Source organism: Alexandromys fortis, unplaced genomic scaffold (assembly GCF_014885135.2).
Source record: "Alexandromys fortis isolate MF-2015 unplaced genomic scaffold, M_Fortis_MF-2015_v1.1 scaffold_20, whole genome shotgun sequence".
In the NCBI taxonomy this organism is placed as follows: Eukaryota; Metazoa; Chordata; class Mammalia; order Rodentia; family Cricetidae; genus Alexandromys; species Alexandromys fortis.
In genome coordinates this window covers 2470330-2491954 of record NW_026067903.1, presented here as the reverse complement: position 1 = coordinate 2491954, position 21625 = coordinate 2470330, and the positions used below count along the sequence as shown (strand labels likewise).

The following is a 21625-nucleotide window of genomic DNA, read 5'->3' as shown; positions in this document are numbered from 1 at the left end:
ACGATGGAGTCTCCAGGTATACTGGTTTGTTTTTATTAGCTTGATACAAACTAGGGTCACCTGAGAAGAAAGAACTTTAATTATAAAATAGCCTCCATCAGACTTATCTGTGGGATATTTTAATTGTCGTTTGATGCACGAGGGTCCCTTGTTGTCCTGGACAACAAGGCCCTTGTGGGCCTGGACTGTATGAGAAAAGTAATGGAGCCAGGCAGAGAAAGCAAGGCAGTAAGCAGCACCCCTCCACAGCCTCTGCTTCTGTTCCTACTTTCAGGTTCTGACCTTGAGCTCTTTCTGTGGCTTCCCTCAATGACGGATGGGAGTCTGTGAGTCAATTTGCTTCGGGTATGAGTGTTTCATCACAGCAGCAGGAAGCTGTTGACCAGTTCTATCGTAGATGCAGGTTGGAGGAGGAGAGCTAGGCTTTGGGAAGCTGCAATGGGATGTCCAGGGAAAAGAAGCAATGGGAGTAATGGGGACAGCAGAGTCTGCTTTATACCTTTAATGAACAGTAAGAAGGGTCAAAAGACACAGAGCTTGAGAGGAGACAGGTAGCATCCTATCAATGAGTCTACATGGCCACTGTAGGATAGTGGATTTTCCTCTTTCCAAACTAGAAGGAAACAGAGAGTCTGCACGATTTGACTTGGTTTCTCCATGGTTCTCTGGGATCTGTACATTCAGAATAGACTGGGGAGGAGCCAGGATATTCTCACCAAGCTACCAACAAAAGCCAAGTCCAAGCCGATGCTGTGGAAGGGGATGAGAAGGGCCAGAGTGGAGGTGGGGGAGCATTGCAGGCAGGTTAGACTTCACAGGTGAAATAAGTGACTCACCCACAGGAGCTGTCCGCCAGATGTGTGGGAAAAGGTGGATCACGCATGAGGAATTTTGTGTGAGTCAATGATGATGTGTTCTTTGTTGATACAGGAAAAGTCAGGGAGAAGCCAGCTTTCACGGGGGCAGGAGACAAGGTTGGAGGACATAGGGTATTGGGTTCTACAGATAGGAAGACTTTACTCTTCCTGTTTGTTCTTCTGACTATTGAAGCAGAGTGCCAGTTACATCAGGAAGAAGAATGGCAGAGAGCAATGGAGACTGAGTGGCCCTGGGATAGGTGAACCAAGGGATCCAGGGAAGTATGAGCACTGCCTATGATGACAGTTGACCAAGCCAGCCCAGGCTATATAGGATCTGTAGCTGGCTGCTGACAGCGCCACACACAGTTACATTAGGAAGAGAAACAAAATTAAAATGTTTAAATGTGTGTGTTTTTAATGTGACAAAAACATCCCCAGCTCCTACAGTGGATTTATAATAAGTTAGGGGTACATGTAGCCAGCTCAGGAGGGTGACAACATTTGTACTTTAAGCTGCACTGTTGCCAAGTCAAATGAATAAGCTTTGCATAATATCCCATTACAAAACATACTCGTGCCACAGTTCGAGTGAAAGGGACTGACTGCTCCTCCAGTAAAGCATGATTAATAAAAACTCAGGTTCAACTTGAAGATCTCAAAAGCAAAACAGTCAGTCACTGGCTCTTACCTAACCTCAGTCTGAAATGGCGATCCTGCTTCCCGGAATCTCAGAATGAGACTGTGTCTGAGAGATGTCTACTCCCGTTTTATATTCCTCTCTAGGGCTGGAATTAAAGGCGTGCAGCACTGGGATTAAAGGTGTGTGTTACCATCACCTGGTCTGTAAGGCTGACCAGTGGGACTGTTTTACTCTCAGATCTTCAGGCAGTCTTTATTTATTAAAATACAACAGAAATGCCACTATACCACCCAGTAAGATCAGAGTGATTTAGTTTGCTTCCTAGAAGTTCAGGAAAACAGATGATAATTTCAAAATACACGGTTTCAAAACTGTAACCCCCAAATTGAGGCAGTTAGTGCAAAATTACATTAGATTTTTATTAGGTTGAATTTTGAAAGCAAAATAATTTGAAGACTTTGTCAGAGGGATTTTCTAGAAATTTTGGCAGGTGCTGGACTATTTCTGACGGACTTGGCTACTTCACCTCTCCTGTTGGGTTTATCCCTCTATGCTCACACGTGCCTTACGCTGCTGCGGTTTATGTATTCACAAACAGCTGTCTGCCATATGTGTGAGCTCGAACTGAGCCTGAAATGGCGTGGTGCTTCCTAAAGAGCCTGGTTAACGGGAATATCTGACTTTAATAACTCAAGTGATAAGAAAAGAGGTTTTGTCCACCACAAAAACACGCTCTCTCTCTCTCTCTCTCTCTCTCTCTCTCTCTCTCTCTCTCTCTCTCATCTCTGAGTCTCTGTGTGTGTGTCTGTCTCTGTCTGTCTGTCTGTCCCCCCCCCATGTATCTCTTTAGTTGACCTGAGGAAATAGAAAAGTGACTTTTTTCTTTTTTGCTTCAACAACTTGGGCTTTAATTCCAGCCACAACTGAGTGAGTTTGGTTAAATTATTGAATCAGTCAAGTCTGAGCTTTTATTTTAATCTGTAAAATTCAAATGATGCTGATGATAGTAACAAATAATACAGTCTTGGATTTTACTTGGACTCATGATGCAATCCTGACAATAAGAATCGTCAGTAGCAAGGCGCAGATGAGACTCAAGGACGATCTTTCAGCCAGCCGAAACCTGGGATCTAAGCCTTGCAGAGTGTATCACCTAAGTGTGCCAGCCTAAGAACTGACTAAGTCTCTGGGCAGAGATGTTGTGGGCAGTTCCAGCACCATAAGGAGCAATAGGGGACTGGCTCAAGCTGCCTTCGGGCTAGCGGCACCTCCACGCTCGACCCCCGGCTCAGCTTGATTTGTAGGTGAGTCTTTAGAGCCAGCCTGCTTGGGCGCTAATTCTCTTAGCACTGTGTTGTTTGAACCCCACTTCCTCTCCATGCCTCAGTGTCGCCATCTGTATCATAGTGAGAATGACAGTGTGGTATTGGCTGAGCTGGGGAATGAGGAGCTGATAGAGGTGAGGAGAGCCACAGAGAGCTGCTTTTGTACAGCATAAAGGAGAGTGTATGAAAAGACGGGAATTCTTCCTCTGGTGTTGCTGTTGGTCTGGGGATGTTCCTCTAATCTTTCCTTTGTGTGATGATTTCAAAAGAAGCCTCATAACGGAAAGGCAATGATATAGTAAAAATCAAAATCAACTATTAATATTTGCTTTTTGTGACGCCTCCAAAGGTGATGACCTTCTTGAAGCTTGGCTATTTTCATTTCATCCCAGCTGAGAGTCATAAACTGAAATCTGAGGTCCTAGACTATGCTTTGGGCTGAGCGGGAGGCACTCTTTCCATGATAGAAAATCTCCCTTCCTTCCTTCCTTCCTTTTCTTTTTCTTCCTTTCTTTTTCTTTCTTTCTTTTTTTTAAGACAGATTTCTCTGTGTTAACAGCCCTGGCTGTTGGAACTCACTATGTAGATCAGGCTGGCCTCGAACCCACAGAGATCCACTTGCCTCTGCCTCCCAAGTGCTGGGTTTGAAGGCTTGGCTCTTATAGAACATTTCTGAGCAATGTAGCGTGAAGTCCTCTTGCATCTCAGGGCTCACCTCTCTGACCCATGCCCTCCCTTACTTACCATCCGTGGTAGTTTGTGAAATTGCCCACACCACAAAGGCTGACTGTGCCCCTTGACTGGTGTCAGCCAGAGGCCCTGCTAGGGAATAGTTGAAGGACAGTCTGATGTGTGTGTGTGTGTGTGTGTGTGTGTGTGTGTGTGTGTGTGTGTGTGTCATTTAGAACCGAATGTTGAGACACAGAGGAAATAAACAGCATTGTTTACCTCAGCCAGAGCGACCCTGCTAAAACAGGGGAAGTGATTTAAGAAGTTCTCCCGAAACGGCTTTTAACATTGTCCTTATGATTAAATATTTATGTGGTAAGTTTAAAAATTCTTAGTAAGTGATACAGCAGCGTTTTTGAACAAGTCATGGATTTTGGCTACAACTCAAATTTCATGGTGGGTGGGGTAGAAAAATTCCAAGACATCTGTGTGTTTAAAATAAAAGAGGGAGCGTGTCCACACGGGTAGTCCACGGAAACCTGACGGCAGAGCTCCAGGGGCTCAGAAGCAGGCTCAGTGCCCTGAGTTCATTCTTTCCAGCCCTTCATTTGGGGTAAGAATCGAGGGCTATCTGAAATTTGTAAAAGAAAAGTTATCTGCAATTGAGAGAAATGGCCTCTCTTGAAATGAATGAGGATTTTCGCATTTATTCCTGCCTGTGCCCCTTCGCTGGTGGCTGAAGGGAAAGACGACAGCGATCACTTCTTCTGTCAGAAAGCCAAAGTTTCTCGTTTCCAGACCTCCGGCGATCCCCTGTGGCTCCCGAGAACAAGCAGAGGCAGTGACACGTCTTTGAAAGTTTGGGCAGCAGTCTTGGGTGGCTTTTTGGCTGAAGTTTTAGTTCAAATTTTTCCTTCCTTAATACTTTTGTGGTGGTTATCTCTGGGTACCAGAGTATAAAGCAGCAGGCTGTGGTTTGGCCTGATACTGTGTTTTCTAGCATCTGCTCAATTTTATGGTTCTGATTTTTTTCAAATCTAAAAAAAAATTGTTTTCTCTCCTCTTAATTTAGCTTCTTTATGGGAATGCTCAAGAGACTGGTAAGAAATGGCTGTGAAATAAAATAATCTAATCATTGTGAGAGCCGCTCTCTAGTTCCAGCTTCAGTTGGAACAAATGTGACACTGGACACCTGAGACCCAACTCTTGTGCATAAGCCAATTTAATAAATACGTGTTCAAGGACTGATTCTTCTTCCCAGGGGAATCTTAATAAGTAAAAAGCGGGTCAAGATAAATATTTTACTTGTGGTTTTTATATGATTTATTTTTCAGTGGCTACAGTGACTTCTCTTCTGGACCCTAAGTCAGACAGCACTCATCAAACACCGAGTGAGCCTATCATAGCCATTCTGTGTCTCTGACCTATCTATCAATCACCAGCACAAGATTGACAAGCGGAGAATGGGGCTTTGGGTTTTGGCAGTTCTGACAGTTTCCATATATTCCTCAGTAACCAAGAGCAGTGAGTATTGGTGCTCAGCTAAGTTGTATGTTTTTTTTTTTTTTAACTTAAGTAATTCTGGGAACATTTGTTGCATCTCAGTTGCTCGCTTCCAGTTGCTCTGGGCTGAACTGTGTGCAGTAAAATTATTTCCTCTTCACACGTTCTTTATCATACATCTCTCAGTAGGAATTCCCTATTGTTGAGTGTATCATAATTTTGGAGTTAACATATATCAAGACTGAACACAGTACCTGCACGTGGGAGGCACTATGGGGATTTATTCACTGACAACGTGTTTGCGTGAATATAGGTGTTTTCCCCTAGGAGCAAAGGAGAACATAACTTCAAATTGATTCCTTAGTTTATTGCACCACGTAGCACATTTAGTAAAGGCTTTTAACTGTTGACTTAACATTTTTCAAAGCATCGCAATCTACAATCTCTTTAAAAAAAATCTAATCAAGAATGGAAACATTGAGTTATATGAAAAGAACTGTGTTTTTTTTTTTTCACATGGTCACTTCAGGGTCGTGCTCATACTTTATTTGTAGGTAAAGCAATCTGGGGTCTGGAACATGAGGCTTTAATTGTGAGATGTCCCCAAGGCGGAGGCCCGCTTGATCATGTGGAATGGTATAACTCAGTTACAAATGAGAGTATGTCTACTCAGAAAAGCAAGGGGATCGTTGTCTCCAGAGACCGCCTGAAGTTTCTACCAGCCAGAATGGCTCACTCTGGGATGTATGCTTGCGTGGTCACGAGGTACTGTGCTGGAATCCGCTGTGAGCTTTGTGCCTGCTCCCTCCTCCGTAATGATGGGTGCTCCAGCTGTCCTTGCTTCCTCTCCGCTCTGCCCCTCAGAGAAATGGTTAAATTTGTAAAGTGATTTGAACCAGAAAGTACTCTTGGGAAGACCAGCAGCCTGACTGGTGATGGGCTATTGAACATACCACAGCAAGGCCATATACATGCATATACATTCTAAATAGAAAAATGCCCAGCTTTTCCAGTGACCCAAGAACAACGAGTTATCACTAACTGTGGTCTGAGAGTAAGAAAAACTAACAAGTGGAAGCCCAGACATTTGGCATCCCAAAGTTCTGTGCCGGGCGAAAAGGTGTCGATGCCAGAACCTGAGACGAAGAGAGAGACTGCAGAGACCCAGTCTCGGTGTCTGTGTCTATAAACCCTCAGTCTGCACTGCAATGGCCTCGTGTTTAGATCTCACAGCATCTCTGGTACTCACAGAGTCTCACGTAGCCTAGATATAGCTTGATGCCTAGGTTTGGAGAAGACCGTTCCAACCCAAGCTCCTCTACTAGTTAGGTGTGCAGTGCCACCACGTGACTTCTCTGTCTCTCAGTTCCTCGTGTGTAAAATTCATATGGTAGCATCATGTTCCAAAACAACAACAACAAAAACCCATCGCTGTGAGAATAACATGATGTCAAAGTGTGCTTAGCTCTGTGTCTGGCTCAACAAACACTAACAAATATTTTAGTTAGGATCCTAGCATGACAGTGGGCGATGGGGACCTGGTGAAGCCATTTTCAAGGCTTTGTTTTTTTCTCCAGTGTAGCAAATGAAGTCTTTAAAAGCTCAAGATTTTGATGATTATTTTGTCATAAGAGAAGAGCTGTATACATCGTTTTTGCCAGTGCAACACTGCCCAATGGATGGAGTTGGATTAAGCTATCTCATGGTAGCAGGTAACACTTTTAAATGCTTGCCTTCTTTCCATAGCCCCGACTTGAATATGACTGAATTCATGAATGTGACCATATATAGAAAGACAACAGGCTGCAACGTTCCTGATCATTTGATGTACAAAACAGTAAATGGATCAGCAAAGAACCCCAAGATAACTTGTCCAACAATCTTCTCCTATAACTGGTCAGCGCCTGTTCAGTGGTTTAAGGTAAAAGTTTGAACTTTAGGGGAGAAATGGACAAAATTAGCACAAATGATGTAGCGGAACGTGAAAAACTCAGTGGACGAGGAATGGGGTGTTTTTCTGGTCGTTGCTGCAGAACTGCAAAGCTCTTCAAGGACCGAAGTACAGGGCGCACAGAGCATACTTGTTCATTAAAAACGTGGGGCGAGATGATGAAGGGGATTACACGTGTAAATTCACGCACACTGAGAACGGGACCAGTTACATCGTGACCGCAACCAGGTCATTCACAGTCGAAGGTAAGCTCCTGGCTTCAGCAAACTGCAGGAGCCAAACAAAACCGAGAAGGGGGAAGTGAATATTTCCTGTTGTATTTTCTATCCTCTGTCCATACTCTATTCTCTTCTGGTTCCCATCCACACACTCTACTGTGACAGGAAGTTGGTGTTGTACAACACAAGGTTTAAGAATTCCAGGGAAAGATATATTATTGAACCAAAGCCATAGATAGCTATTCCCCACCCCACCCCCATTTGGAAATTGATTTTCAAGGATAAAGCAGTCTGAATTTACTCCCCCCCCCCCGTTTTTGACTGATTTCCAAAATGCTCATCAACCTAAATCCTGGATGCTCCTGTTTCATATATATCCTCAGAAGTTCTTGCCTCCTCCCTTAAGCTCTCCCTCACCCCTAGATTGCTTGTAGTAACCAGTGTGAAGTTACACAGACGAGCATACTGCCTGGTACGAGTAATGACAAGATGAAAGTTTATACTACATTTAGCTAAGACGCAACTGATGTCCCTGCATAGCTGGTTGAGTTTATGGATGTAGAAACCGCAGATGAAGAGGCCTGAGTGTCACAGGGCACCATGACCTTTATACACACTGCTGAGTGGTTTTCAGTCATGGTTTATGTGCTTTTGGTATCATCAGCATCTTCAAGGCAGGTCATTTGCTTAGAAAAAACCTTTTTCCAAATATATTTTCAATATTGTAGAAGCCACTTGAGGGTAAGATTTTTCTAATCATAACTGATGGCGTTTACAGAATTGAGGTCTTCTGGGCACAGTTGCCTCTGTAGAGGAGATTGAGGGGAGGGTCTCACCATCCAAGTGGCGGTGAAGAAGAAAAGGACTAATCAATACCAAAGAAAATGTTTTGTTTAGAGCCTTTTCAGTCCCCCATTGCTGGAGAATAAGCGCCATCAGACCGCAACTGTGTTTGTGTCTCCACTTGTCTAATGTCAACTCCCGTAACGTTTCCTAACGGCAACACCCTGAAATTAATGACCACCTAGGGGTGAAGGATTTATCTGTGCTCCAAGAAACCTCCTGCTTGCCTGTGCCTCAGTCTCAGGGGCCACAGGAAGGAGCCTTCCCGAGGATAAGCATGGTGGCGGAGGGTGGTGAGCAGCAAACCTCCGTGCTCATGGCTGCGTCACTTTCCCGAGCCTATTGACTTCCTCTTCTCGGTACTTTATGCCTATCCTACGGAATTATGGTTTTCAAATAGTTGTAGGTTATACAACTAATGGGTTAGGCCAGCATTTGTTTTAATGCTATAGAAGAGAATCGAAAAGAAGATGTCACAAAAGGTATCAAAGTAGTCAGAAAAGGTGTTGCTTAAGATATTGGTTTCATTTGTGTGTGTGTGTGTGTGTGTGAATTGCCAAAGGTTATTTTCAAAACAGTTGACACTTTAATAAGTAAAAAAAATAAAAAATAAAAACAATACTGTGAAATAAAATGGAAATATGAAAATTTCTATATTAGTTTATATTGATGATTAATCAATGCTTACTAATACTTACATTCTATTTCTGTTTTTTAATTTCAAGAAAAAGGCTTTTCTGTGTTTCCAGTAATTAAATTCCCTGCTCACAACACAACCATGGAAGTGGAAATAGGTAAGAAATTTTAAACAACTCCCTGTTTACCTAAAAAAAAAAATTTCCTTCTGATTTTGGGTCTGGTTTCCTATGGAAGGGTCATGCAATTAGTAGATGGGAACTTGGGGATCATGTGAGGTGGAAGTATGGAAATACCTGTCCCTGTCACAACACTGTATTTGTGTTAGGGCCTTAGAGTTCCTGGTCCTCATTTAAGCATCTCTTTGTGGTCACTTCTACCCAATGGGCAGATGTCCTCACTTTACTTTTGAGGAACTTAGGTTCAGAGATGCTCAAAGGCACTCCCCAAGCTCATAGATGAGTAATAGCAAAAGAATAAGAATAGATTTATGAATCTCTATGTCTCTTCTCTTGTTGAGTTTCATTAGAAAAGTCTTGGTGTCTGAAACACCATGATGAGTAATGTCTCTCTCCTCTCCCATCTGTAATCTATGACTCTACCACACTCCTGGCCTTATGTATCTCTCTCTGATGAGCAATGTGTTTTGCAGTCTTCCCTATTATGCCCACACTGATATTCCTGCATTTCTGGGGAGTAAGATCATATATAACTCCCTGTTTGTAATCCTACCTGCCACCCTCTTCCTTGCCAAAGAACAGCATTTGATTTGGTCTCAACTCAAGTCTTGGCCACCACCATTTCCATCTGTAGTGTGGTAGCCTCTAATCCTTACTTCATAACGTTGCTGTTCCAGAGACTCTCAGGTCCCCATGTCAACTATGTCCCTTATTTTAGGCAAGCTCCTGGTGGGAGCCTGTAGTTCAGGAAGCAGGAAGTTGAATGTACAACTGTGGCCCAAATCAGCTCTGATGTTTTCACTTCCGAAAGAACATCTTGAGTCGAAGGGAGTGGGATGAAGCACCAGAGTGTAATCTTTGTGAATGTTTTACACCCAGGATAACAAACAGTTGGGCTGGGCAAAGCAGTTTTTTCTCCAAGGGCAGCTCATTGAGTGACAACGGGGATTCTGTGGGAAGGGCAAGATGTGGAAGGAACCAGGGAAAAAGAAACTCAGGTTTCAGCTATCAGCAACTCCTTCATGATTGTAGAAGCTGTGATGCTAGGGCAGGTGGTTTCCTGAGGCGAGAGGGTGGTGTGTCTGTGAGGAAAATGGAGACACTGGCGGGGGTGGGAGAGAGAGCAAAGAAGGCACAGGAAGGAGATGAGGAAGGGAAGTGGGCCAGACTGCAGAAGGTTTACTACACTGGATGAAACTGATGCCACGTGTAGAATTTAATTTTCCTTGTGAATTTCTTTACTTTCTGTCTAGGAAAACCAGTGAATATCACCTGCTTAGCTTGCCTTGGCAAAGGCTCTCAGTTCTTGACTGAAGTCCTGTGGCAGATTAATGAAAGGAATGTTGAAATGTTTGGCAAAGAAAGAATTCAAGAGGAGAAAGAACAAAATCAAAGGTATTTCATCTATCATCTATCTATCTATCTATCTATCTATCTATCTATCTATCTATCATCTATCTACCTATTATCTATCTATCTATCTATCTATCTATCTATCTATCTATCTATCTATCTATCATCTATCTATTTATCTATCTATCACCTATCTATTATCTATCTATCTATCTATCTATCTATCTATCTATCTATCTATCTATCATCTATCTATCTATCATCTATTTATTGAGACAAGGTCTTACTATGTCATCTTGTTTAGCCTGGAGTCTACTTTGGAGGCTAGGCTCAAACTCACAGAGACCCTCCTGCTTCTTGAATGATGGGATTAGAGGCGTGCGTCACCACACCCAGCTATTTTGATATTGGAGTTGAAACAGCCCCCTCTCCCACCTCCCAGCTGGCACCTGCCAGGAAAACATTATCAGTAACCTGTTGCCTTTTCAGTTCCAGCAGTGGCATGGATTGTTTAACCTCGGTATTAAGGATAACCAATGTGACAGACAAGGATTTGTCCCAAAAATATGACTGTCTGGCCCTGAACCATCGTGGCGTGATAAGGCACACCTTGCAACTGAGAGAAAAACAGCCAAGTAAGGCATGTCCCTCCCACTAAGCTTGACTAAAATGGCAAATTCAACTGTAAAGTGCAGCCATTTTCTCAGAAGACTGTGCGCGTGCAGTTTGGTTCGGGGGAATCCTTCATGATCATGGGGACTAGTTGGCTAGTCTCGTGAAATGGGTTTCTCCTCTTGGAGATGCTCTTTATATCTGCTCTTCCCAGAATGCTTCTGTCTTCCAGGAGGACTCTGTGCTGTTCTGTTCCTCCTCTCTGTCTTCCCCTCCCTCCCTTTTCTCCCCACAGTTCTCTTCCCACTCTTCATCTTCCTTTGCCTGTTCTCGCTCCCTCTTTCCTTCCTATTTGTCTGCCCGTGGCTGCCTCCTCAGGCATCCCTTGCATGGTCAACAAGGGGCTTTGGTGTTTATATTGGGTTCAAATCAGGACTAGCCCTGTGGTGTCTCTTTGTGTAATCTCATCACAGAAAACCACTTACAAACTTTCCATTCAGAGCACTTCTTAGAATCCTTGCTTGGTCTTCGAGTTTACAGCTATAGTCATCCTGATAGGTCGATGACCAGTTTGAGTCCATTTCCAAAGAGTGCAGAGGGAAATATTTGTACCCTTATCACCCTCTTTTATGATACTTGCCACTCCCCTAAAGGCAATACAATTAATGTAAGCAAAAAGCTTCTTTTAAATATTGAGAGGTTGGAGGATGGAGAGAGATACTGACTCTAAGCTCATAGCAACATGTGGAGCATTCATTTGGATGAATACATGGATTAAAAGGAGGGTGGGTGTACCAGTTTGACACAGCCACGCTGGTGTGGTACTTGGGCTCTTTGTTATTTTCATTTGTTTTGTTGTTTGTTTTTACTATGGAGACCAATCTGGCCTTGAACGCCTGCCTACACCTCCTGGGTGCCAGAATTAAAGATAAGTGTCCCCACACCCAGCCAGGAGTTTTCTTGTTTTGGTTTTGGTTTTAGCCTCTGACTTGTAAATTTTTATTTAAAAAAAAATGTTGTAATTCGTAGGTGGCCAGACTTGTGATGACCAGGCTCATAGATGACTCTTAGTGCTGTCATGTTTAGCAAGACTTTAGGCATCTGCCCTGATAATGGTGTTACTCAGGATGACTGTGGACCACAGCACGGTGTTCTAGGACAGTGGTGAGCACAGGGATTTGTACAGGGTGAAAGAAGCCGCATCCCTGCTCTCACCCAGCATGACCTTGTGTCCTTAGTACCCTCCTCTGCTAATGGTGGATCTTTTGTCTAAATTTCTGAATATTTTCCCGTTCTGTTTGTATTGGAATTATATTTGTGTTACCTGGAATGTTGTATTTGTTTTGTGTACGTGTATGTGATTTGTGTACTCTCTGGCTTATTTTTAATTCACCTGTTATTATTCAAATCAACATGTTTATGCTATTTCAACAACTCAGTGTATTGAATAAAAATTATCTCCATTGCTGCTGAATGATCATAATGAATTCTTTTGTTTCTGCAATTCTGGTATTTTTTAAGTTTGAATAACAAAAACTTAAAAAAAAGTCTCCCTCCGCATAGTTTTAAATGCTGTTACATGCAAATTTAGTGTCTGTGATAAGCATAGTACATACATATATACAAAGCTTCCTATGTATTAGGCTAGATCTAATTACCTTCCCTTAGAATTTCTCATTTCTCTTCTCACCCCCACGCCTATACTATCCGTTAACTTCACTCACTAAGCAAGGAAGAAGAAGCAGAGTGAGCCTGAAGGATTAGCAAGTACGGTAATCCTAGACTCAGGACTCAGAACAGATGTCATTTGCCTGTTTATAAACACTGACCAGAAGCATTTGTGTCTAGCCATTGATGAGAAAATTCCTTGTGCTTTACAAAATCATAAGCACTTAGGTAGATGTTGAGTGTCAACTTTCAGGGACATCGTAAATCAAGTCGCATGTGCTCAACGGTCCACAAAGGTACTTACTAACAGGAGTCCCTGTAAGAACAAGTCAACTTCCCACACATCCCTAGCATGTATCTGACTGGACTTTTAGACAGTTTTTCCAAATGAGCTCCTTGGGAAGTTCTTATTTAAACCTGAAGAAATAAAGACAGCAACCTCTGGCTTGTTTTGAGCTCTCATCCGTGGATCATCTTTGGAGCACCAGACTTTGATATTTTGAGTTTGTTGTCCTGCATACACACAGATGGTAAACTATCAGGAGTGATAGGGAAATTTGTAACTACTAGTAGAGATTTTCATGTCATATCTTAGAGCCTGTGCCTGGGGACTTACAAATAAGATTTTTTTAAAAAATCACTTACCAGGTCAGACTTATGAGTCTCTTGCTATTCATGTGTAAGCAGTACCACTACTAATAAATCTACGAGCATCATAAGGTTAAAACTGCCAAGAATATCATGAATGGTGACAGTTCCTGTGTCCGACTTGTACATGTGTCTTACAAGTTCCCAAAGTTGGAAGCAATGTTTTTTTTTTTTTTTTTGTGTGTGTGTGTGTGTGTGTTTTGTGAAACAAGAAATGTGGGCCTAAGCTCAGAGACAGCTGAAGGGAGATCTCAATAGTGGGAGGCAGCAGCATTACAGAACCCAGTAAACTGCCTTCTCCCTTACACACACTCAGTGACCTGCAGTCCTCTCTTCTATATCCTCCACCCTCTAGCAGCAATAAGCCCCTGACCTACTACTGACTCACGCTCCTTAGTGTGACCAACATTGACCTTGTCCATCCCTTTCTTACTATTTCATGAGTTCATATCCTTATCTTCCCCTCAATTACTCACCCTACTATATTCATTAGATGTGTCTTCTTCCCATAATAAAAAGTCTTCTACTACCATCATATTAATCTTGGCAAAAGAACTCTCATTTTCATGTCATGACAAATTCCATAGCAAGAGTTTCTGGTTAAGCATAGCCCCGGACACATCTTCCACTATTTCCCCAAACTGAATTGATAAAGCTCTCAGAACACATACTCCCACCACTGCATATTGCTCAGCATCCTCTCTGGACAAGGGAAGGGAAGCTTTTTTTTTTTTTTTTTAGATCTTTCTGACTCCTCTTTATCCTTTAGTGATCTCATTTTACAGGATTCTTTCTTTACTCCTTCTGGCATAGAGCAGGATCCCTTCAAAATGTCTCCGTCAGCTGAAATCCCTTCTTATCTCCTCTCTTATGGGTTTACATGTGTCTGCGTGTCTTCTTTACCTTTAAGGACACTGGGCCACCAAGCTTCAAGACTTGTACAGAATATGGGCTAAAACAATTGATTTGTTGATTTTGAAAGTATTCATGAAAATTCAACATTGGTTTATTGAGTGAGAATGTCTTGTGGTTTCAAGGGATGTCAACATTCATGCATTCTTCCATTCTGTCTTATTTTACTAATACTAATGATAGTTTTTCTCGTCTCCCCATCTCTTGATAGCTGATCATCAAAGCACCTACTACATAGTTGCAGGATGTAGTCTATTGCTCATGTTTATCAATGTCTTGGTGATAGTCTTAAAAGTGTTCTGGATTGAGGTTGCTCTGTTTTGGAGGGACATAGTGACACCTTACAGAATTCAGAATGGTGAGTATCAAGTTCAAGATTCTCTTCACAGGGAAAGGTTCCACAGTGACTATTGGTTTTTTTTGTCTATTGATGTTATGCTGCTAAACCCTATTTTCATTTCCTGTGTAACCTCCTCAGTGAGATCTTTGAGTCTACATAGGTCATTTTCTATGCTTCTCCTGTTACTACTTTTACTCTTGACATTCATCTCAAATCTCCTCCCTGGTGGAATTACTATTCTTAGTGAGTCCCTGATAACAGACTCTGCCCAAGGCCCAGATAGGTTTCAATGTTATGGGAAATATGTGTTGATAAAGCTTTATGAAGGGATGACAATAAAATCATCCCGGCGTTTCAGGTTCAAGCACATGAAGGAGGAACACATAACACATGCAAATTTTCCTTGAATCCTCACCCCATGAGTACACACTTACACGAACTTTACCCATGCAAAAAGAGTTCTGATGAAATGGGAATATTTGCCTTCAGTTGAAAGTGAACACGTTAGGTCTTAGCGCTTGACACTGTCAATTAGCCGGTGGTGGTTTGATCTGTGGGGAGTTCAGACCCCTTATGAAATTTGACTTTTCTCACTATTGACCTTTAGCATATGAACTTCTTCTGAGGGAGTATTATGGTTTCCACATACCCTTGATTTGGCTTTCTGGGATTTCAGTTACTGAGGGTCAGCTGAAGCTTAAGAAGATTAAATGAGGAACTGCTGAAAGAAGCAAGTGTGGGTTTTAGGTTGAGCATAGTTCTGAGATGAATGATAAAGTCACAGTGTCCTCCTCTGTATTGCCTGGGACATGAACCATCTGTTTGTTCAGTGTATCCATGGCATGGTGTGTATGCCACCCACCCACTAGCCAGTGGCTGTATTAGTTAGCAGGTTTGCTGCTGAAGTCCCACAGTGCTTGAGTCTGAGGAATAGTTGTTTACTTTGAGATAACGGCCATAAAGTTCTAGACTATTGATGCTGCCAATTTTGTCAGAGTCCGGCTCCATCCTGATTCCCAGTTATGGCTATGAAACTCTTACTGTACCAGGTTTATAAATTAGTCTTAGATCTGCGTGTCTAGGAGACAATGTAGAATAGAGGGCGAAGTACTACCCGTGGCTTTGGGTATCCACTGGATGTCTTTGCCTAAGTGAGGCAGTCTGTGTGGGGAAAATGAAACAGGCACCAGGCACAGAAGGAGGCTCCATCCATCATGATAAATACTGGAAGCTTATGAACAAATTTGAAGTGTCCTGAACAGACTCTCTGTTCTCTATCATTCAAGTTCAGATGTTAAAAACCAACCAACCAACCAACCAACCAACCAACCAACCAACCAACCAACCTTAGGTCCGCATCCGTTATTTCCTGGCCACATTTTATAACTGTGGGTTGTTGGTATCTCTTGATTTTAAGAGGATTTGGGGGGATGAAGCATATTCACTAACAGCCATACAACTTGTTAAGAGCGGTCTCTCAACAGATGAACGAGAGAGTTTAGAACCCATAATGAATTGGTACCTTTTGGTCTCATTCTCAGATGGCAAGCTCTATGATGCCTACGTCATCTATCCGCGGGTCTTCGAGGGGAGCTCAGCAGGAACCACCTCCGTGGAGTACTTTGTTCATCACACTCTGCCCGACGTTCTTGAAAAAAAATGTGGTTACAAGTTATGCATTTATGGCAGAGACCTGTTGCCCGGACAAGGTAAAGGTGCCATCATGGGCTGGGGAATTAAAATTCATTGGAAAAAAGTCTGGAAAGGAGACCAAGAGAGGGTAATTTAGGTAATGAGGAGGGATGGGGTGGGGCACATGGAACAGGAAAGAGGAAAGGAACCTAAGGCAGCTATAAGGGGGAGTGAAGGCATCAATGGGTAGAAGAGATGAGGAAAGGAAAGCCACAGAAACACTTTGTTAAAAAAATATCACTATGGCATCTACTATATTATGTCAATTTAAAAAATTTTAATATAAAAAACTTCATATGGATTATGTAGCGAGAGCTATATGTTTTTATTAGCATTTTAATTTATCAGGTGAGCTATACACACCATTTCCTTTGCTGCATTTTTAAACTTCTTAACATTTTGAAGTATATTTAATAGTAATGAATACACATAATGCTCATTTTCATAATGTGTGAGCTATAATAGGAGATTTAGTTTAGAACATTTACTTAATAATAAACACATATACATGAACAAAAATGAATTCATACTGAGAGACTTGGTCTCTTTGCTGAATTAGTAAAGGGCTTTCATGGATTGTTCTCTCAGCAAGACCAGAGATTTACTATTGATTGACTGATAATTATTTTGAGGTAGGGTCTTTCCTGGTTTCCCTGGCTGTCCTGGAACTCACCATGTAGCACAGGCTGGCCTCAAACACATGACAATTATGAGTTAGCTTGGCTATGACCAGAGATATTTTAAAATTACATTTATTTTGTGTGTGCCACACACATGTATGGCAGTCAAAGGTCAACTTGCAAAGGGCCAATTCTCCCTTTCAACCATATGGGTCTTGGGAATCAAACTCGGGTCCTGAGACTTGGTGTCAAGCACCCTAAGCTACCGGGATACCTTATTGTCCCATGACGAGAGCTTTTAAACTATTCCTCATTATTTGCTCTTCTCATCCCACCTGGGTCCTGACAACGAGATTCTCACAGTAGCTGGCCAGTGCACCGTGCTTATGTTCTTGCTAGCTGTCTTCCCCTCTCCCCTGATACCCACTCCACATCTCCTTCCACCCAGGATGGAAAATCTCAACCGACACAAGGGTCCATCTGTCACCATTTCACACGATTTTCTTATTCCAACTGACTAGAAGTAACCACCGCACTCTAAGACCATCTTGAGCTGTTCATGGCTTCACTTCTTTTGTGTGTGCATTTACCCTCTGCAGTGAGTGCTAGCTAGGTGGGACATTTTTTTTTCTTCTAAGCCCACTCAGAGCTAACTGAATCACCTTGGCCTGGGCAAGGTACAAAGGCTGACTTTGAAAGGAGATAGGACTTTTCTTAAGAGTACATTTTTAGGATTATTTTTTTAAAGCATGAATGGAATCAATTCTCTAAACAGAGGTCATGTGGGGTAAAGTGACCCAGGACTTCTCTTGTAAGTTTGGTCAGTTGAGAGGATCAATGCTTGCTGAGTTTGCACTCTTCGATGTATGAATTAAAATTAAAATGTTGGCCCTCTTAAAAATATGTCGCTAGCCAGTCTAAGACGATAGTAGACTTAAAAATTAAATTCCAATGAACCTGAATTCTAAGTCCTCCATGAAATGATGGACTAAGAGACCTTCACTTTTCCAGGCAGCTGGGAGGACTCTTCATTAATATTGATTTATCTGGCTAAATCCATGGATGGATAGTCTTGTAGCAAAACTCAATAAAGTCATTTCAGATTTCGGAATATGACTCTATCAGCTCAGAGTCTCCCAACAGATTACAACAATAAGAACTTTTGAATGCCCAGAACATTCATAATCCAAACACTGAACGTATAAAAGAAATGACAGGAGGTCTCTATCCATCTTCTGACTGTAGATGCAGCCACCGTGGTGGAAAGCAGTATCCAGAACAGCAGAAGACACATGTTTGTCCTGGCCCCTCACATGATGCACAGCAAAGAGTTTGCTTACGAACAGGAGGTTGCCCTGCACAGTGCCCTCATCCAGAACAACTCCAAGGTGATTCTTATTGAGATGGAACCTCTGGGCGAGGCCAGCCGACTGCAGGTTGGGGACCTCCAAGATTCTCTCCAGCATCTCGTGAAAACGCAGGGGACCATCAAGTGGAGGGAAGACCACGTGGCCAACAAGCAATCTCTAAGCTCCAAATTCTGGAAGCATGTGAGGTACCAGATGCCAGTGCCGAACAGACTCCCCAAGATGGCGTCTGGTGTGGTTCCTTTGAGTGAAACACAAGGCATGTTTACCCAGAACACTCTTGAGTTGTGGTCATGATCGCCCACAGCTGGCTGTGCCCTTCCAGCAGGCAGCGGAGTGGAGCTGTGAAGACTTGGGATGTCAAGGGTAGCAGCCCCAGTACCCAGCTAGCAAACTACTCTGGTAGTTTTCCTACTTGTGGGCGGGGCCAAGCCTCCTTTTTCTATGCTTTCCTTTGCCCATTTCATTCTTTTGTGGTACAAGGTCATCCCTGTGCCTTTTCTTCTCTTCCATTTCTGTCTTTATCCTTTCTTTTCATCCTCATCAATAATCTGCTTTCTGAATAGCAAGCTGATGGTTCTAGAATAGAATTCTGAGCATTCTCATGCCCAGAGATGGAACCCCAGTGGTAAATCGCTTTCCCAACACGCCAGCATTTCTTTCTTTATTTGGCACTTAGGCAGTTTTGTTGTGTCAATGTTGCCGAATTTGTTAGACTATCTTATCTAAATTGCCATGACCAACAAGCTCTTTTCAGTTCTAGTGTCTTTCATATAGTTTTATTCTCTTTAGAAATATTTTCTCACTGTAAAAGTAATAAAGGTATATTTGAAAAAGGACAGTGTGAAAAAATATTATAAAAGGCAATCATAACCCTGACATCTTAAGATGAATTTTGGCAAGTAAGACAGTACTTTAAGATATCTTTACAATGTGTACATATAATTTGTATAGCCGGCATTGTACAATACTGACTTTGAGTCTTTCCTGTTTAGCGCCATAAAGAAAATCTGTGGCATGTCAATCTTGAACTCCTTTAACATTTACAGATGCTAATTTACATGTTCAGAACTCCCCATTTCATCTTGCACTGCAGACACCTGCTAAAGTGGCCGCCATGAGAAACAAGTCTGTCACACTGCAGCCATACCAGCACATCTCCTACCTACCGACTCAAAGAAGTTTTGTCACCACGAGACAACTTATTTTTTGTGACATTTCTGTGAAATGTATAAGGAATTTTGTCAGAACAAGCACTCTGTAGTCAAAGGTCCTCTGGACAGTCTTCTTCAGGAGAACACAATACTTTGGTGCCATTGGTACCTAGGAGTGGAACCGGAGTCAAGGCAGGAGTCTTACTGGCACCTCGAGTTTTTCTGGTGGATATGAATCCTGCCTCAGTTAGGTTCCTCACTAAGTGGTGGGATTCATGCCGAAATGACAATGGAAGCAGAATAGATAGACTCTTGAAATGAAGAGTAATCTTGAACTCGTGGTCAACATATATTTCAGAGTCCTGACTGCAGATAAATTATATACCTAGAAGTCTGTGAAAAGGATGTAGAGTAACCCATCTTTCTAGGGACCCCTTGCTCTTAATCTGTATCCTTAAGTTGGTGTGCCAAGTAAACCTCCAAAGTTCATCTTAAAGGCTGATGCTTTAGCTGAAGAAGATGTGGAATTCAAACTTACCTGTGCATCCATCCTGTGGTTGCCCTTGTTAAATCCTCTTGCCCCACTGTAGTGGATTGTTGTGTTCTTCAGTAATGTTGTCTACTCTTATTGAATTGCCAAAAACTGACCTGGGAAAAGCATGCTGTGTGTATATCTGTTCACACAGTAGAATGAGAGCACAGGGAGGAACCCTTCCTTTGGATAACTAGCTCTGTGGTTATGAGTTCCTTAATGTCCTCAAATAAAAGTTTTCTTAGGTCTGATGATATGTAATACCACCTTAGATTCTTTGGCTAATAGAAAATAGGAGAATTTGGACTTCAGAAACAATTCAGTAAGTACTAATGTTTGGAATTATGAAATCTCCTTGTGCACCATGTGAAACTGACTATATTCTGTGATTTACTTTAATGAAGACTTCTTAAAAATAAAATTCTCTCCAGTTAGATGATTTATTATTCCTGCTCCCTCACCCACCAAAAATGACCCAAGTAAGTTACTATTGGTTCATTTTCAAGATTATCCCGACAATTTAAAACAATTTGCATTTATATTTATATTAGAGAAATATTCTTAGTTTCTTAGAAAATTCCACCTAGGATTTGGATAAGAATGTATATGGAGCCCATAACATAGATTCTAACATAGGTTCTCTACCAATTCAACTATAGGCAGAGTTTTCGGTAGCGAACCTGTATCTGATGGTTTTGCTAAACTCAAGATAGTAGTTTCATTTTATTGTTTCTGTGGATTCAAAGGGTGACCCATCCAAAGACATCTTCCGTGGAAGACAGTGTTTCCACTTTATCCCGTCCTGCCCTTATACTTCTAAACATTTTCTTCAAAGTGCTTGTGCAGCCGAGCGCAGACAGACAGCATAGTCTGGTTACTAGTCATGGAAACCAAAACATTTCTCCACGTTGCTGATTGTAAACATCCTTTATTAGATGAGGAAGGAGATAATGGTCCTCTCTCTGTACGAGTCCTGTGTCGTAGGAGTGTTGAAGTTTGCGAAATACTTATTTTCCATTTATCCCAGAGAAATTATGCTTTTCCTATTTATTTTATATGGTGAATTATTTTTGATTGGGCAAAAAGAATTGTATCAGTGACTCTAGGAGCATTCTGTTCGTGGAGGGGTTTGAAGAGTTCTAGCTTATAGAAATACTGTTTGTTTTCCTTTTCTGTTGGACAATTTAAAATTTCACCATTACTTTGCAATTGTGAATTCTGTCCCATCCAGGCTGGTACTGGTTCTCGGTTGGCTCTGGGAGCCTGGCAGTCTTAAGGACTTTCCTCCAAGGTCTGCTCTTTCCAGCGCTTGCTCTGCATTGGTGCAGGGTTCTTAGCGCCCTCTGCCAGAAGGGTGCGGTGTTGTGGTGGTGGTTTTCCTTTTTTTTTTTTTTTTCTCCTTTTTTTAAAAAGTTTTGCAAGACAGGGTTTCTCTCTATAATATAGCTCAGGCTGTCCTGGAACGCCACCTGCCTCTACCTCCCGAGTGCTGGATTAAAAGCGTGCGCAGCCTTGCTGCCAGCTCTACCACTGGTAGAACTTAGAGCAGCGCAGGTCCGGAAAGCTGGAGGTGGTAGCGGTGCCCTCCCTGGAGGTCTGGAGCGGCTTAGAGTCCGCAGTCACGAGGACGCTCCATCGGCTTTCCCACGGCAAGGTCTATTGCCTCGAGGGCTTTAGCTCCGGTAACTGGGGTGCTCATAGGTGAGCGGGGGCGAGAGGAAAAATCAGCACAGGCTTGGGCAGGAGCTTAGGGCATCCCCAGATCTTGAGCAGCCTGCTTTTGGGAGCAGCCTAGACTTCAGTGCCCCAGCTCACAACTCCGGACCTGGAACCCCTTCCACTCCGGGCGGAGCCCACCTGCAGCCTTATCTTTTCTTCTTACTAGTCTGTTCGTCCCCCCCCC

General features: G+C 42.5%; 1 protein-coding gene across 5 annotated transcripts in view; it reads left to right on the top strand.

Annotated features, from left to right (window-relative positions):
* Il1rl1 (interleukin 1 receptor like 1) overlaps positions 1 to 20150 on the top strand; it is a 62231-nt gene extending 42081 nt beyond the window's left edge. For 2 of the 5 annotated variants that reach the window (XM_050134789.1, XM_050134787.1), the window contains exons 2-11: positions 4829 to 5018; positions 5552 to 5762; positions 6744 to 6918; positions 7031 to 7193; positions 8735 to 8803; positions 10078 to 10219; positions 10667 to 10812; positions 14229 to 14375; positions 15899 to 16066; positions 17915 to 20150. In XM_050134789.1, the coding sequence (XP_049990746.1) occupies positions 4958 to 5018; positions 5552 to 5762; positions 6744 to 6918; positions 7031 to 7193; positions 8735 to 8803; positions 10078 to 10219; positions 10667 to 10812; positions 14229 to 14375; positions 15899 to 16066; positions 17915 to 18333 (1701 nt within the window). In that variant the 5' untranslated portion in view covers positions 4829 to 4957 and the 3' untranslated portion in view covers positions 18334 to 20150. Of the gene's footprint in view, positions 1 to 2567; positions 2805 to 4027; positions 4108 to 4828; positions 5019 to 5551; positions 5763 to 6743; positions 6919 to 7030; positions 7194 to 8734; positions 8804 to 10077; positions 10220 to 10666; positions 10813 to 14228; positions 14376 to 15898; positions 16067 to 17914 lie in introns of those variants that run through there. The other 3 variants (XM_050134785.1, XM_050134786.1, XM_050134790.1) reach the window with 3 other exon arrangements.
* Positions 20151 to 21625: the final 1475 nt, after the last annotated feature.